Source organism: Mesoplodon bidens (genome assembly GCF_964165515.1).
Source record: "Mesoplodon bidens genome assembly, chromosome: 14".
Classification (NCBI taxonomy): Eukaryota; Metazoa; Chordata; class Mammalia; order Artiodactyla; family Ziphiidae; genus Mesoplodon; species Mesoplodon bidens.
In genome coordinates, this window is record NC_138170.1 from 82484480 (window position 1) to 82497559 (window position 13080).

The 13080-nt window shown below is 50.1% G+C and overlaps 1 protein-coding gene across 2 annotated transcripts; it reads right to left on the reverse strand.

Moving 5' to 3' along the window:
- Positions 1 to 37: 37 nt before the first annotated feature.
- IAH1 (isoamyl acetate hydrolyzing esterase 1 (putative)) lies at positions 38 to 12714 on the reverse strand. 2 transcript variants are annotated; one of them, XM_081254176.1, is made up of 6 exons: positions 12616 to 12714; positions 10638 to 10690; positions 6285 to 6433; positions 3884 to 4045; positions 1855 to 1976; positions 38 to 434 (listed from the first exon to the last, which is right to left on the reverse strand). In XM_081254176.1, exons 1-6 carry the CDS (start codon positions 12694 to 12696, stop codon positions 252 to 254), a joined length of 750 nt encoding a protein of 249 aa, XP_081110302.1. In that variant the 5' UTR covers positions 12697 to 12714; the 3' UTR covers positions 38 to 251. The 2 variants fall into 2 exon arrangements, with proteins under 2 accessions (XP_081110302.1, XP_081110303.1); XM_081254177.1 differs by lacking the exon at positions 10638 to 10690 and having other exon boundaries at positions 12616 to 12711.
- Positions 12715 to 13080: the final 366 nt, after the last annotated feature.

The window sequence follows — 13080 nt, forward strand, 5'->3', positions numbered from 1 at the left end:
TGTGGCACTGATGACACCTGCATCAATCAATAAATATTTATTATCAAACCACGATGTACCTAGGTACAAAGCTGTCCTGAAAAATTCCAATGCTTTATTAATCTTGGTGGCAGATGTTTGTGATTTTTATTGAAGGGTCATGAGCAAAGTTTTAAACTTGAGAAAAGAATCTCTGACCACTTATCTTGGGGTCTTTGTGCACTGGCGACTTCCTGTTCTGTAGATTAACAGCTGGACTTGGTTTTCTGTGACTAGTCGTCCCCATCTCCCAGAAGACTCAGTTCCGGTTTTGCTTCTGCTATGTCTCGCCAGTAAGGGAGCAGCAAAGGCAGGGAAGAGACTTTCTTCTCTATCAAAGGCCAAAGATGGGAGAACAAAAACTCATTTCCTTTTGGTGATAAATGTAGTCCGTCTGACAAATAGGAAGAAAAGTCCTGTAAGGGGAAGAGAACGCAGTTAAAGGGGTGGCTGGTCTCCCAGCTGTGGCCCCAGGCAGTGAGTCCCCGGCCTGAACAGCAGCCTCTGGTGCTGCGTTAGCTCATCAAATGCTCCCACGCCCTTTGTGGAGGGACAGTGCCTGCATATGACACACGGAGCGTCACAGAACCTCACGCCATTAAGGAGCGCCTGAGCCGAAGTGTCCGTCCAGGTCAGCAGACGGAAGAAGATCAATGAGTGAGTATAGCACATTGATGTAGCCAACAAAGTGAAAAATTTGTTACAAGAGCTCAGCGCCCAGTGTGTCAAATTGTTTGACTCTTCTCAGTCTAGGAATTAAATTGACAGGCACAGTATTAGATGAAAAGACTGTGTACCGTCCAGAGTCCAGACGCTCCACCCCTGGAGCCCCTTCTCCTCTGGGAAAGAATCCTTTCCCTACGCGGGAGCTCCGCCCATCCCCCATCCCCGTTAGAACCTGGAGCTGGTTCATGACTTGCAGACCAGGGATTCGGATTAGCAGCACTCCTCTCGGGCCTCAGTTTTCTCATCTCTGCTGTGTTTCTTAGGTCAGATGATCGCTGAGGAAGACCTTCCCAGCTCTGGACTCCTAATACGCTCAGCCAGTCTAAAAGGACTTTCAAAGAGCCACTAGCCCAGCAGTCTGCAGCCTCCTTTTCTCTAGCAGCGTCACTTTTCCAAACCATCTCAGGTGGGAGCGTGGTGCAGACAAACACACAGCGCTCAGTGCTGTCTCAGCGGTCAAGTGGCCAAGCCTGCTCCCGACCTGGGAACGCACAAGGTGGGTCAGGTCCAGTCAGGGTGCAGAGGAACAGACAGACACGGCCTTCTCGTCTGCGGTGGGATTGCTGGGTCCCACATGAGCGCACGTGTACTTAACTGTACAGGAGGCTGTCATGCTGTCTTCTGGGGTGGCTCTGTCATTCTGCATGGGGACTGGCTTTTTTACCTTTTACATTTGTAAGTGGGCTTTCTGGCTTTAAACCAATTAGAACTCCGTACCTCAAAATACGAATTTTAGTTAATACCATAGTCTACTTAAAGCCATTGTTTTGCCTCTTTTAACTTTCCCCCTCTCCATATTACAAAACTTGGCCTGGATGTTCTTAAATATGAACCATTTATTGCTCATTCATTTCACTACATGCCAACTCCTATTAAAGGGGTTCCCAGAGCACGGTGCCAACTGCTGGATGCCGGTACAGAACCCGGCCAAGCAAGGTGCTGGGTCTGCAGGCGGTCCTGGAGCCTCTCCACTCCAGCCAACATTTTCATTCCATTTGGTGAAAAGGACAACTGTCTGACCCACTCGGAGCTGCTCCAGGCAGACGGTGCACAGCGTGGTCACTTCTGTGGGATCCTACTCACCCGACAGGACCGAGCATGCCACTCTACCTGATTGTCCTTCTGCATCAGGGTCCACAGGTCAAGTGCATCAATCCCACAGTCTTGGGCTACTTGTAAACACGCCCTGGCATATTCACCAACGACCGAGTTGAGGCGATTTAATTTGGACCCTATTGAGAAGAGGAAATCCACTGTGCAACTGATAAACCCAAGTGCTGGTCTTTGTGCAAGTTCTACTACCTGGAGGGTTTCTCAGTTCAAGTGAACGGGCGTGTGCTTAGAGACCCGAAGTGGGCCAGCCACGGGGCTTGGGGGACACAAGGATGGGCCTCACGGGTCACTAGTGTGCTGCTCTCCCCAGCACAGGACCAAGGACGACGGGGATGAGGGGCCACGGAGGGCATTTAGAGGACACCGAATAGACACAGAGGCAGAAAAGGCGGGGGGAGCTGAGCGGCTTGGCTAGAGGGCAGGCCAGAGGCGAATGGAGTCGGGCAGGTGACTGCTATGGGGTACGGTGGGGAGGACCGCTGGGCTCAGGCCCCTGAGTTGTTATGTGTAATGAGAAGCCACAGCCACGTAGTGGAAAAGTTCACTTGTAGACTTTGGACCAGAGAAGGCGAGAGCTGGAAGGGAGCACAGAGGTCACACTCAGGCCAGCCTGGGGGTCAGCAACCTTTCTCTGCCACGGGCTGGACAGGAGACACACTTTACGGGCAACTATTCAGCCCTGCCATCACAGCTCCAAAGTAGCTACAGACAACATGTAAACCATGGGCCTGGCTGTCATCCAGTGAAACTGGACGGGGCCACTGCAGTGCAGGGATTCTCACACTCAGTTACAACAGGATCACCGGGAGGGTGCACTGGGCTGCTCCCCTAGACTTCTGCTTCCACAGGTCTGGGATGAGTCCAAGAATCTGCACTTCTACCAAGTTCCCAGATGACGCTGATCTGCTAACCTGGGACCACGGGAGAACCACGCATGGTCCAAAGTCATAAACCTGTGGCTCAAACTAGAGTGATACAGCAGGACTCATTACACGCACGTCTACAAGACGGCAACAGTCTCATGAGACGTGCCCACCGCATTCTAGATGCAGATTTTTCTATCCTAGTATAGTCCATTAAAACATGTCACAGCTCACTCGGTTTCACGATCCACGCGTGGGCTGTGACCTGCCACGTGAGCAGCACTGAGCTCCGGCTGCGCTCCTGTGCCCGTCCGGGCTCAGCGTGAATGTTTCCTGGAGCGGCTTTCTACCTCACAAGCGGTCATTATGACCTAAAATCGCCCTTGATGATGCCCACGGGGGTCCTCCCTTTGCCCTCTGGAGCTAACAGCACGGCGTTCCGTCCTCTTTACGTGACGGCGCCCTGCAAATACGTGACGACAGCTGGCCTAGCTCCCCTGCTAGCCCAACAGCAGGAACTGGGTTCTAGTCATCTCCGTATCCTGCGCACCTAGCCAGGTCCCGGTATAGCACATAAAGGTGCCAAGATGCATAGCTGGTGGGGACAGGACGGGAGCCAGAACCCTGGCGCGGGCGAGCCCTGGAGCAGCCTCCCGTCACTCGACCACCAGTGACGCTGGCAGCACCCCTGCGCTTGAGCGCGCGTGCCGGTGAGCCTGCAGAGGAGCCTTGGATCTGGGTGAAAGGTCCCAGTGCCGAAGGCAGGCTCCCAGGTGAGGCGAGGCAGCGGAGAAAGGGCCACGTGCAGGCGGAGATGGGCAAAGCGACCTCCCCCTGCCGTTCAGAAGTCAGGAAAACACCCCGAGTGAGGATGGCAGCGTCAAAGCGCGGCCAGCCCGAGCCTCAGCGCCACGCGGGAGCTGCAGCCCCTGGCTGCTCAGCACGCTCCCTGGTGGCGGCCTGTGCACCCCGGAGTCGGGCAGATACCAGGCCCGGGGCCTGACTCACGCACGGCCAGAATCCTTTTCTGTGTCACGCGACGACATGCCGGGAGCTCTGCTCTAACTTCTGTGACTAAAGCAGACAGACGGGAACCCACAGGCCCCCAAGGAGCCGAGGCCCCAGGCTGGAGACCAGGTCCCACCTGCTGCGCCCGCGCTCACCTTGCCCGAGGCACTCCTGTCCCCACGTGGCCTCACAGAGCGGCGGCGGCGTGATGAAGATGAGCCTGCTCTCGGGCACGTCCACAGACTGCAGGTAGCGCACCATGGCCGTCAGGTTCGCCGCGTACTCCTCCAGGGGGACGTGCTGCTTGGGGTTCTCACCTGTTCGGGAGGAACGCGGACACTTCAGCCCCAATGCAGATGTGCTGTAAACGATGGCAGTTAAGGTTAACGCACATTCACAAGTGGGCCTAACTTGTGACGTCGCTGGGGAACCGTTTAGCACCAAGCACAGAAAGGGAAGGGGGAAGAGTTCAAGTACAGAGTCCTACATAAAACAGACTCCGAAGGCTCCGGCTCGGGGCCTTGTAAGCACTCTCGTCTTTCCTCCGTTACTGGGCATGTGGTTCTTAGTCAATTAGGCTGAATTTGTTAAGAAGTAAGACCTGCGCTGGGCGGTGAGCCTGCCCAGGTTCTGGCCCGGCTTTGTCACTGGCCAGCCACGTGCCCTCGGACAAACGATCAGCCTTTCTGTACCTCCGTTTCCTTGCTGGTAAAACGAGGATGACAATAGGGCCCACCTCACAGGGTGGCTGTGAAAGTTACATCCGCAGAGTGTGAAAGGCACTTAGAGCAAGGTGCCTGCCGGGAAGGAAGCCCTCAATAACTAAGCAACAGCTAAGGTCACTGCAAAGGATTCCTTCTAGACAGGCTCACACACGGCTCCCTGCAGGCCATGTGCAAACCACACGTGAGTATAATCCAGGAGGAAAGTAACAGCACTCATTATGCTGCTACCCAGAAGACCCCTGCTGGCACTTGGTCATATACTTCTTTCCAGTCTTTTCCAGGCAGATCTGGAGACTTAAAAAAAAAAAAAAAAAAAAAAGGAGGGATCACACTGAAGATAAACGACCATATTGTGCTTTTTTCACATAACATTATGAGCATTTCTGTACCTACAAACAGTCCTCAAAAACATGGTGTTTAGTTGTCGGGTGACCACAACAGATGCTTCTGTTACCTTACTGTGCAGCATTCTAATTTTCTGCTATTATAAATAACACTGCATAGAAATCTTTACACATATACCCGGCTGCATTACATACTAGGTGTTTCCTTAGGCTGGGTTTCTAGATGAGGGAAGCCTCTAGGGAAGCTTTCCAGAAAGGTCTCAAGTTTTCCCACCAGTACCATAAGAGTGCCTGTTTTCCACACTTGTCAGCTGTAAGTATTACTGCTTGAAACCATGGATTTGAGAGTCAAAAAACCAAAACTCCTTGTTTCAGTTTTCATTTTGTGGATAACAGACGTTTTTACACATTTTCAAACGTGTACTGGCTACTAAGTTTCTCCTGTTGCGATTACCTGTTCCTGCCTTTGCCTATTTTTTAAACTGGAGTTAATATTTTTCTTAATTGATTTCTACATTAAAGACATTAACCTTTTGTCTCATGCTTTTGCAAACATTTTCCTTAATGTGTCATTTTCTTTTTTTAAGGGTGTTTCTAACATAGCTCATTTATTTCACAAATCTATTTCTTCCTTTGCAGTTTCCTCCATTTCAAGTTCCTCTAAGTTTTTATACTTAGGAAGTATTTCTCCTTGCCCTAAATTGGATAGAAATTCACCTGTTTGAAAACTTCTGGGTTTTTTGGGAGAGCTTGGTCTCCACCGACACCTGTGGTCTATGATCTCACAGGCGCCAGACTTCCCTGCATCACAGTCGGCAGCTGTTGCTTCCTTCCCTCCTCTCCAGCCTCACCTGAGAGGCCCGGCCGTGTGCCTGTTAATAGCAGACGTCACGTGACGGGGGTGGGGCACGGGAGAAGCCTCTGGAAGCTGACTACTCTTCTCCTGTATGCCGAGGGCTCTCCTTTCACGAGTAGGAAAGGAAGAGAGGCCTGTGCCTCTAGTCACAGCAGCAGTTCTTCCAAAAATACGGAGACACGTCTCCTGTTCAGACCTGCTTCCCACCGCCCAGGAGTCAAGCCTGTGCTGGGTCAGGGCTGCTGCTGCCCTGAGCTGCCCTTGCTCCATCAGTGTGAGTCACACGGCAAGGTGTCCAGTTTGACCTCTGCTGCCAACTACATCAACTACAGAGAAAGAAACATTAGAAATTGAGCACAGCACTACTGGACTCTAAAAAACATCCGAGTGCTTGAAATTTTAGGTCTGCTGACGACCCAGGCATGTAGAAAATAAGTCGGGAATAAAATTCACTGACATTAAAGAAAGCCAGAAGAAACACAAGGAGGTAAACTCAGGGAACTCATTATAAATTTGGCAAAACTTTACCTACTGGGAGACAGGTAAACAGATGAAAAAAGTATATAAATTTAAGTTTGCTGTAACGAAAAAAACAATTAAAACTGAACTAGGAAAACAAGAATGCCTTTACCTTTTAGCGCACTGTCATTGGCACCAAAGAAAATTGTAACTGCTACTGGGCTGTCCAAACTGTTCCCCTTCTGGATTAGCCTCGGGAGGATAATTTTCGCCCATCTGGTATTGTAACCTGAAAATCCACGATTCAGAACATCGCATTTTCTGAAATGAAAAAATTTTTAAGATGAATTGTAGGGACTTGCCTGGTGGCGCAGTGGTTAAGAATCCGCCTGCCAATGCAGGAGACACGAGTTCGAGCCCTGGCCTGAGAAGATCCCACATGCCGCGGAGCAACTAAGCCCTTGCGCCGCAACTACTAAGCCTGTGCCCTAGGGCCCGAGGGCCACAACTACTGAGCCCACGTGCCACAACTACTGAAGCCCACACGCCTAGGGCCCGTGCTCCGCAACGAGAGAAGCCACCACCACGAGAAGCCCACACACCACAGTGAAGAGCAGCCCCTGCTCGCTGCAACTAGAGAAAGCCCGCACGTAATGAAGACCCAGTGCAGCCAAAAAAATAAATTAATTAAAAAATAAATTTAAAAAAAAGAAGATGAATTGTGAGCAAAGAACTATTTCTGGTCGCCTGTAGCCAACCTTTCGTGTGGGAGGGTATGCTTGGGCTCACAGTGCCCGCTCTGTGCCACGGCCCTGCCGCTGCCCAGGTGTCACTTTGGTAAGATCAGAGCAGCAGCAGAGTTGAGGCACGTTCGTTCCCTTCATGGTCCCAAGATGTAGCAAGTCCATCCCACTCCTCGACGAGAGAGGTTACGAATAATAATGAACAGAGGGGCTATGCAGACTAGCTGATTTCATGCATGGTCAGGGGGGTACTTTTGAAATGGAGTTTACAGCAGGCAGGTATTAAAGGTAGAAAGGCACTAATAAGCTGGAACTCTAATGGGATAAGCGTACATGGAATCCCTGAGACTTATTTTACAGACCGTTTTTTAAGGGGAGGTTTAGGTTTACGGAAAGACTGAGCAGAGGTACAGACTTCCCCTAACCCCCAGCCCCCCTCCCCGATGACCTACACCACCCACCAGTGGGTGCATTTGTTACAGGTGACAAACTACACTGACACGGTTCTCATTATTACCCGGTGGTTTTGATTCAGTAGTTTTAGTAAATATGTATTAGTTGTGTTTCAGTTTAAACCAGTTTAACGGGCATTTTATTCCTTCTTAAAAATATATGATTTGATTCACAGTACTGTATGCTATACTGAAAAAAAACAAACTATGGAAATTGAGCTGGCTGCCTGCATTAGAATCCCAGCTCCAACACTGAGTAGCTGTGACTTCGGGTAGGTTTGTAGATGTTTCAAGTTGTCCACTAAAAACAGTTTTTTTCCCAATGAATCTCCGAGTTCAACTGATGGTTAGCAAACTGATGTGGTTAATTTTGGTGTACGGTTCAAATTCCTACATACAAGCAACTAAGCAGAGAAGCTAGGGCACCAAGAAATAACTGCAGGCCAAAGAACAGCAGGAGGGACTCCGGTTTGACGCTCCTCGGAACGCTCTCAGCATTTATAAGCCTTGGGGGCAACAAAATTTCAGCCACATTTATTTCTAAGTGTGGTTCTTGTGTCTTTAGTGTGTAACGATTACAAAATGCTGACTAGCCATTTTAAAGCCTCCACCTAGAATACTTTAAAATGGAACACTCTAGAATTTTGACAAGTCTGTCTTACATCCATCCAGTGGTTCAGTCACGCACGGCAGCACTTTAAAAAGCAAGAGGCAGGTGGAGTGGCTGGGCCCGTGAGCCGTGGCCGCTGAGCCTGCGCGTCCGGAGCCTGTGCTCCGCAACAGGAGAGGCCACAGCAGTGAGAGGCCCGCGTACCGCAAAAAAAAAAAAAAAAAAAAAGCAAGAGGCAGAACAGCTCCCTCCCTGAGGCCTGTGTGCTGTGGCAGTGACGCAGAGCAGCCAGTGCCTGGATCTCGCTGCCCTCGACTGGCAAGGAGGCCTTGACAACTTACTTAATTTCTCCGTGCCTCAGTCTTCCCAGCTGTGAGAGATGAACACTAATACCCAATCTGCTAGGATACATGAAGATTAAAAGTAGTGTAGTGGCCAGATACGTACAAGGAGCTCGATAAATGCCAGCCATTATAGATCTAAAAATATATATATATATATATCATTATTATAAGGCTGTGAACCAAAAAAACTGCTAGTGAGGCCCATGGTTGAAAGTGTTAAAGTCCTCTTCTGAAAGGGGAAGAATATCTGAATTTCTCTGGACTGAATAACATAATCAATAGTGCCCAAGTTATTCAAAAGGTTGGAAGAAACTGGAGAATTAAGAAAGGTTTTTACATGAATTCTTGGCTAATAACAGGTATTTAAGTCCAGACGAAGTTGGGAAAAGGACAGGAATTAACTAAAAGATTCCTTCCAGAATATCCAGGCTCTGTAAGATTGATTGCCTTCCAGAAAAAAAGTAAATTAGGTTTTTATAAACAGGCATGAGCATATCTTTAAAAGCAAACAGAAGCATTTAAAAACTGAAAAAGGTGAGTTTTTTCTAACCTTTCAAATAAGGATTTCTGGTTAAAGAAATACTTGGATAAGGCTAAAAAAAGACTGATGAAAATATATCAGTAAATTAAAAGCATTTAAGTGGATTTAAGAATGGTTAAAATGCTTTTTGTACTGAGTATACAAAGATCTTATTTAAAGCTAAAACTTAAGGACGTCACTATGGGACACAATTGCGTATTTTAAATTTATGGCTCTCCACGTAGGCAGTAAAGGGCAGTCACAGTAAGGTGACTCTTAATAACCCTCAAACTTGGAAGTTAGGTGAAATTAAAACACTGAATCAAGTCAGTTCTGGGCCTTGCACGTGGCTGAAGCAGACAGTCGGGGCCTGGGTCTGCAGAAGATTCACCCCAGCGTCAACGTGGCTAAAGACCACGTTCCTCCGAGGGGCAGCCGTCGGTGTGGGGCAAAGGGCGGCGCTGCCGGCACAGAAAGGGCGGCTGGGCTGGAGCTGCGGCTCCTCTGCCGCGCGCCCCTCCCGACACGGCCTCCTGCTTTCTCCCGTGGGCCTGCCTGGTGGAAGGTGGGCGCGCCCACCCACCCACGGGAGGCGCCGCGGTGCCACGGTGGTTCACAACGGGCTCTCGCGGGCTTGGCCGAGGGCAGTGAGCCCAGGAGAGGGGAGGCGGGAGTCACCCGGCTGAGGCCTCCCGGTGGCCGCTGGGGTTTGTGCCCGCTGTCACAAGATGCTTTTAAGAGTGACACAGATGAAGCCTAACAGACCACACAGTCTACAGCTTCATCTTCTCCTATAATTACTCTCAATTCTGAAAAATAACCACTTGCTAATTAAATGGTCTTCTAGCAATCACACCTGTAAACAATCGATTCTGACAAGATTTTAGTACTAACATCATCATGTACTGCAGAAACATTTGCGATGCCTGCAGTTTTTCAGGCCATTTGAATAATTATTTAGCTTTTCCATATCTTCTATTTGATCAGAAAAGGTTAATGGACTAATTAAACAGGTAATGAATTATTAAAAAAAAAAGAGCCAGCACTTATGGAGCACTTCTCACGGGCCAGGCGCTGGACTAAGCAGCGCACAGCAGCCGACTCACCCTCCGACAGGAGAGCAGGGCCCTTGTCATCCCCAGAGCCGGAGGATCCTGGGCTCTGGGGCCAGGCCACCTGACACTTCTTAGTTGTGTGACTCTGTTATCTACCTCTCTCCACCTTATTTTTCTCAGCTTTACAGCTGAGATGGATAGGAGGATGATAAATCACTGTATTACTGGGCAGTTGTAGAGATTAAATGAGACTATAAACATGAAGTATTTTAAAGTCGCTGGCACCTGAACTGGAACATTGTTTCCCTTTTAATGATTTCCATTTGGCAAATGGAATACCAAAATCATCACTATTTTTTTATTAATCTGATATATTTTAAAATATTTTTTATATATCTGATACCTTTTATAAAGAGAATCTGGGGGGAAAATCTCTATCCAAAAATGAATCCAACTTTGGTTTTAGAATATACTTTGTATTCTTTCAATTGAACTCCTTGCTAATTATTTAAATCGTACCCACCATAACTGAAAAAGAACTTGTCTAGTTTAGAGAGTGAACAGCTGTATTTTTGGATCCAAGCCCCTAATACATTTTACAACTTTTAGGGTTTGGTTTCATGAGGCGGCAAAGTTTTAACTGAACCTCAGTGCTGCACTTCTCTCCCCCAACCCCTTATATACACTAACTAGGAAAGGCCTGCAAAGACAAAAACGGAGGAACTTACTGTTTCAAGCTGCATCATTCACTCTCTTCTCCATCAATAAACACTCAAGTAGGAATCTAGAAACTATTCTCACCTGACCAGCCTGTCAGCCAGTGATGCTCCCCAGCCACCCTGCTGGAAAGAAAACTGAAGAAAGAAAAGCCCATTACTCTTTATCAATGTAATTAGGACACATTGCCCCTCTTGTTTTCTCTCTGTACTCCCTGACTTCTTGGCCTTCACCATTTGCTTTGCTCCGAGGTCGTTTTAGGGATTACTATAGCTACACCTCAGCAGCACGCTGGAAGCAAGAGGTAGTTTTCTTCCGTGTCAATTGGATTTGAGCCAATCACCTGCATTTTATTGAGACCTATATTAGACTCACTATCACCTGCATTTTATTGAGACCTATATTAGACTCACTGTTATCTAGAAAAGCTACTTAAATCTAGGTACAAGAGATGAAATCAACTGTATGTTCAGTTAGGAAGTGAAATCCACACTACACTACCTCTTCGTAGTTGAAAGACTTAATAAAGAAATTAATTACAGAACTCAGGGTGACTATTTTTTGATATACATTCCCATGGAACTTGGAGAGTCCTTACTGCCCTAGATGCCTAAAAATAATGCTACCAATTGTTGGCATGCACACAGAAAACTGCTTTAGGAAGTCATGTCTGAATGTGAGAATAAAACAAAATAAAATGAAAAACACCATGGGAAGGTAATTTTTAAAATGTACTCCCCCTCCCTGAAGTAAGAACACCTGTTTTTCCTTGAATGAGAGTTGAAATAATCTTGGCTAAAAAGGTGATATGGGACCTGGGGCCCTCGGCTGCAGAGCTTGCCCCGGACCTACGTCTCCTCCTTCAGCAACAGAATACAAAGAAACGCTAAGGGGCTAAACATAACTGCGTCCCTGCGCAGCTGGGGCAAATTATGGTCAAGACACAAAAAAGGCCAAAAACCCCAACTGCTACTTCTGAAGAGCACAGAGCCAAAGCAGGGTCCTGCGCGCGCCCCCTGCGCTCAACACCGCCAGGGGGTGGGCGAAACACCTCAGCCGCCCCTCCGCCTGACCCCTGGGACAAACCCCAACCCTCACCCCATGTAAGGGACGAGCTCGCCGCCCTCCGCTCGGGTCCCTTGGGGGGCGCGGAGCTAGGGAACCTGTTACCTGTTTTCGCTCCCCTCCTGCAGCGCAGTCAAGCCCTGCCTGAATTTCTGGACTGGCCTCTTATCCATTTCTACTGATTGGGAAGGCCAAGAACCCTGGTCGGTATCACTTGGCCGCATCTCATTCAGGAGAGCGGCGAGATGTTCCATCAGAGGAAGCACGGGGGGTGAGTGTTTTCCGCATGGAATGGGAGGTACAAAACTGCGGGAAGTGCTTCAGGCGCCGCCGGGATCTGTGCAAGGTGACGCCCCAGGAAGCTCCGCGTGGCACACAAAGCACTGTTCCCGCTGTGAGCAAATTCAAAGTACCTTTCAGGGAAAAGGACAACAGCCACTGACCGGGAAGACACTACGATGAAAACAACGTGCCAGGTCTTCCCAAAATCCCTATGAAAAATGGCACAGAAAGGAAAGCGCGGCCAGCCCAGGCCCTGTCACTCCCAGCGCGTGGCGTGGACAAGTCCCTGAACTTCCTTGCACTTCGTCTCATCCGTCAAACAGGCCCCCTAAGACTAAACGGAACGTGTGTCCAGTACTGCGAAGCCGCGCTGCCCTCCTGATGTCACCCTCCCTGAAGCTACCAACACCGAGAAATGAACCACTGCCAGGGTGTCACGAAGGGGCCCTGGAGGCGGCGGGGACACGACGCTCTGTGAGCGTCCAGGCCTTGGGGAAGCGGGGTGCAGGGAGGCGGCCCCGACAACCTCCTAACAGTCGGGAGGAATAGGCCCCTCCCGCGCGGAGAGGAGAGCCAGCAATCACCGAAGAAGCCTGGCCCGCGGCTCTCGGCCAGGGTGCCGCCCCACCGAGGGCGCGGCGAGGACGCCCAAGAGACCGGGCCACGTGGGGGCCGAGCCGGGTTCCGCGGAATGGACGGCGCCGAGCGGCGGTACCTGGGTGATGGAGTCGCCGAAGAGCAACACCCGAGGCCAGAGCAGAGAGCTTCCGCACACCACCGCCTCGCACAGCGCCATTGTCCCGGTAGCCGGGAGGCGGGGCCACGCCGGATATCCGGGCGAGGCGAGTAGCGGGGGCGGGGCGAGTAGCGGGGGGCGGGGCAAGGCCGGATATCCGGGCGGGGCGAGCGGCCGGGAGGAGGGGCTTCCCGGGGGCGGGGAGGCAGAGGCGCCTGCGGAGTCCGACGCCTTCGTTCGTTGGCTGTCTTCGCCCGCTGGCTCTCTTTCCCGGGTCGCCCCATAGGGGCTGCACTAGCAGGGCTCCTTCGGCGAGCAACCGGTCACTTTTAAGACGTGCGATAGCTGTTGCTTCTTGGAAAGCTCATTTTTGTCCGTTTACAAAAGCTTGGCCTCCTGCATGCATTCGGTTTTTGTTCACTTATCCGAGTCGTTAGATGCGGG

Coding starts and splice junctions, on each gene's coding strand:
- IAH1 (XM_081254176.1), bottom strand. CDS start 12,696: ATGGCGCTGTGCGAGGCGGTGGTGTGCGGAAGCTCTCTGCTCTGGCCT. Junction 4,046..6,284: donor CAATGACAGTGCGCTAAAAG/GTAAAGGCATTC, acceptor CCTCCCGAACAG/GTGAGAACCCCAAGCAGCAC. Junction 1,977..3,883: donor ACAGGAGTGCCTCGGGCAAG/GTGAGCGCGGGC, acceptor TCTTCTCAATAG/GGTCCAAATTAAATCGCCTC.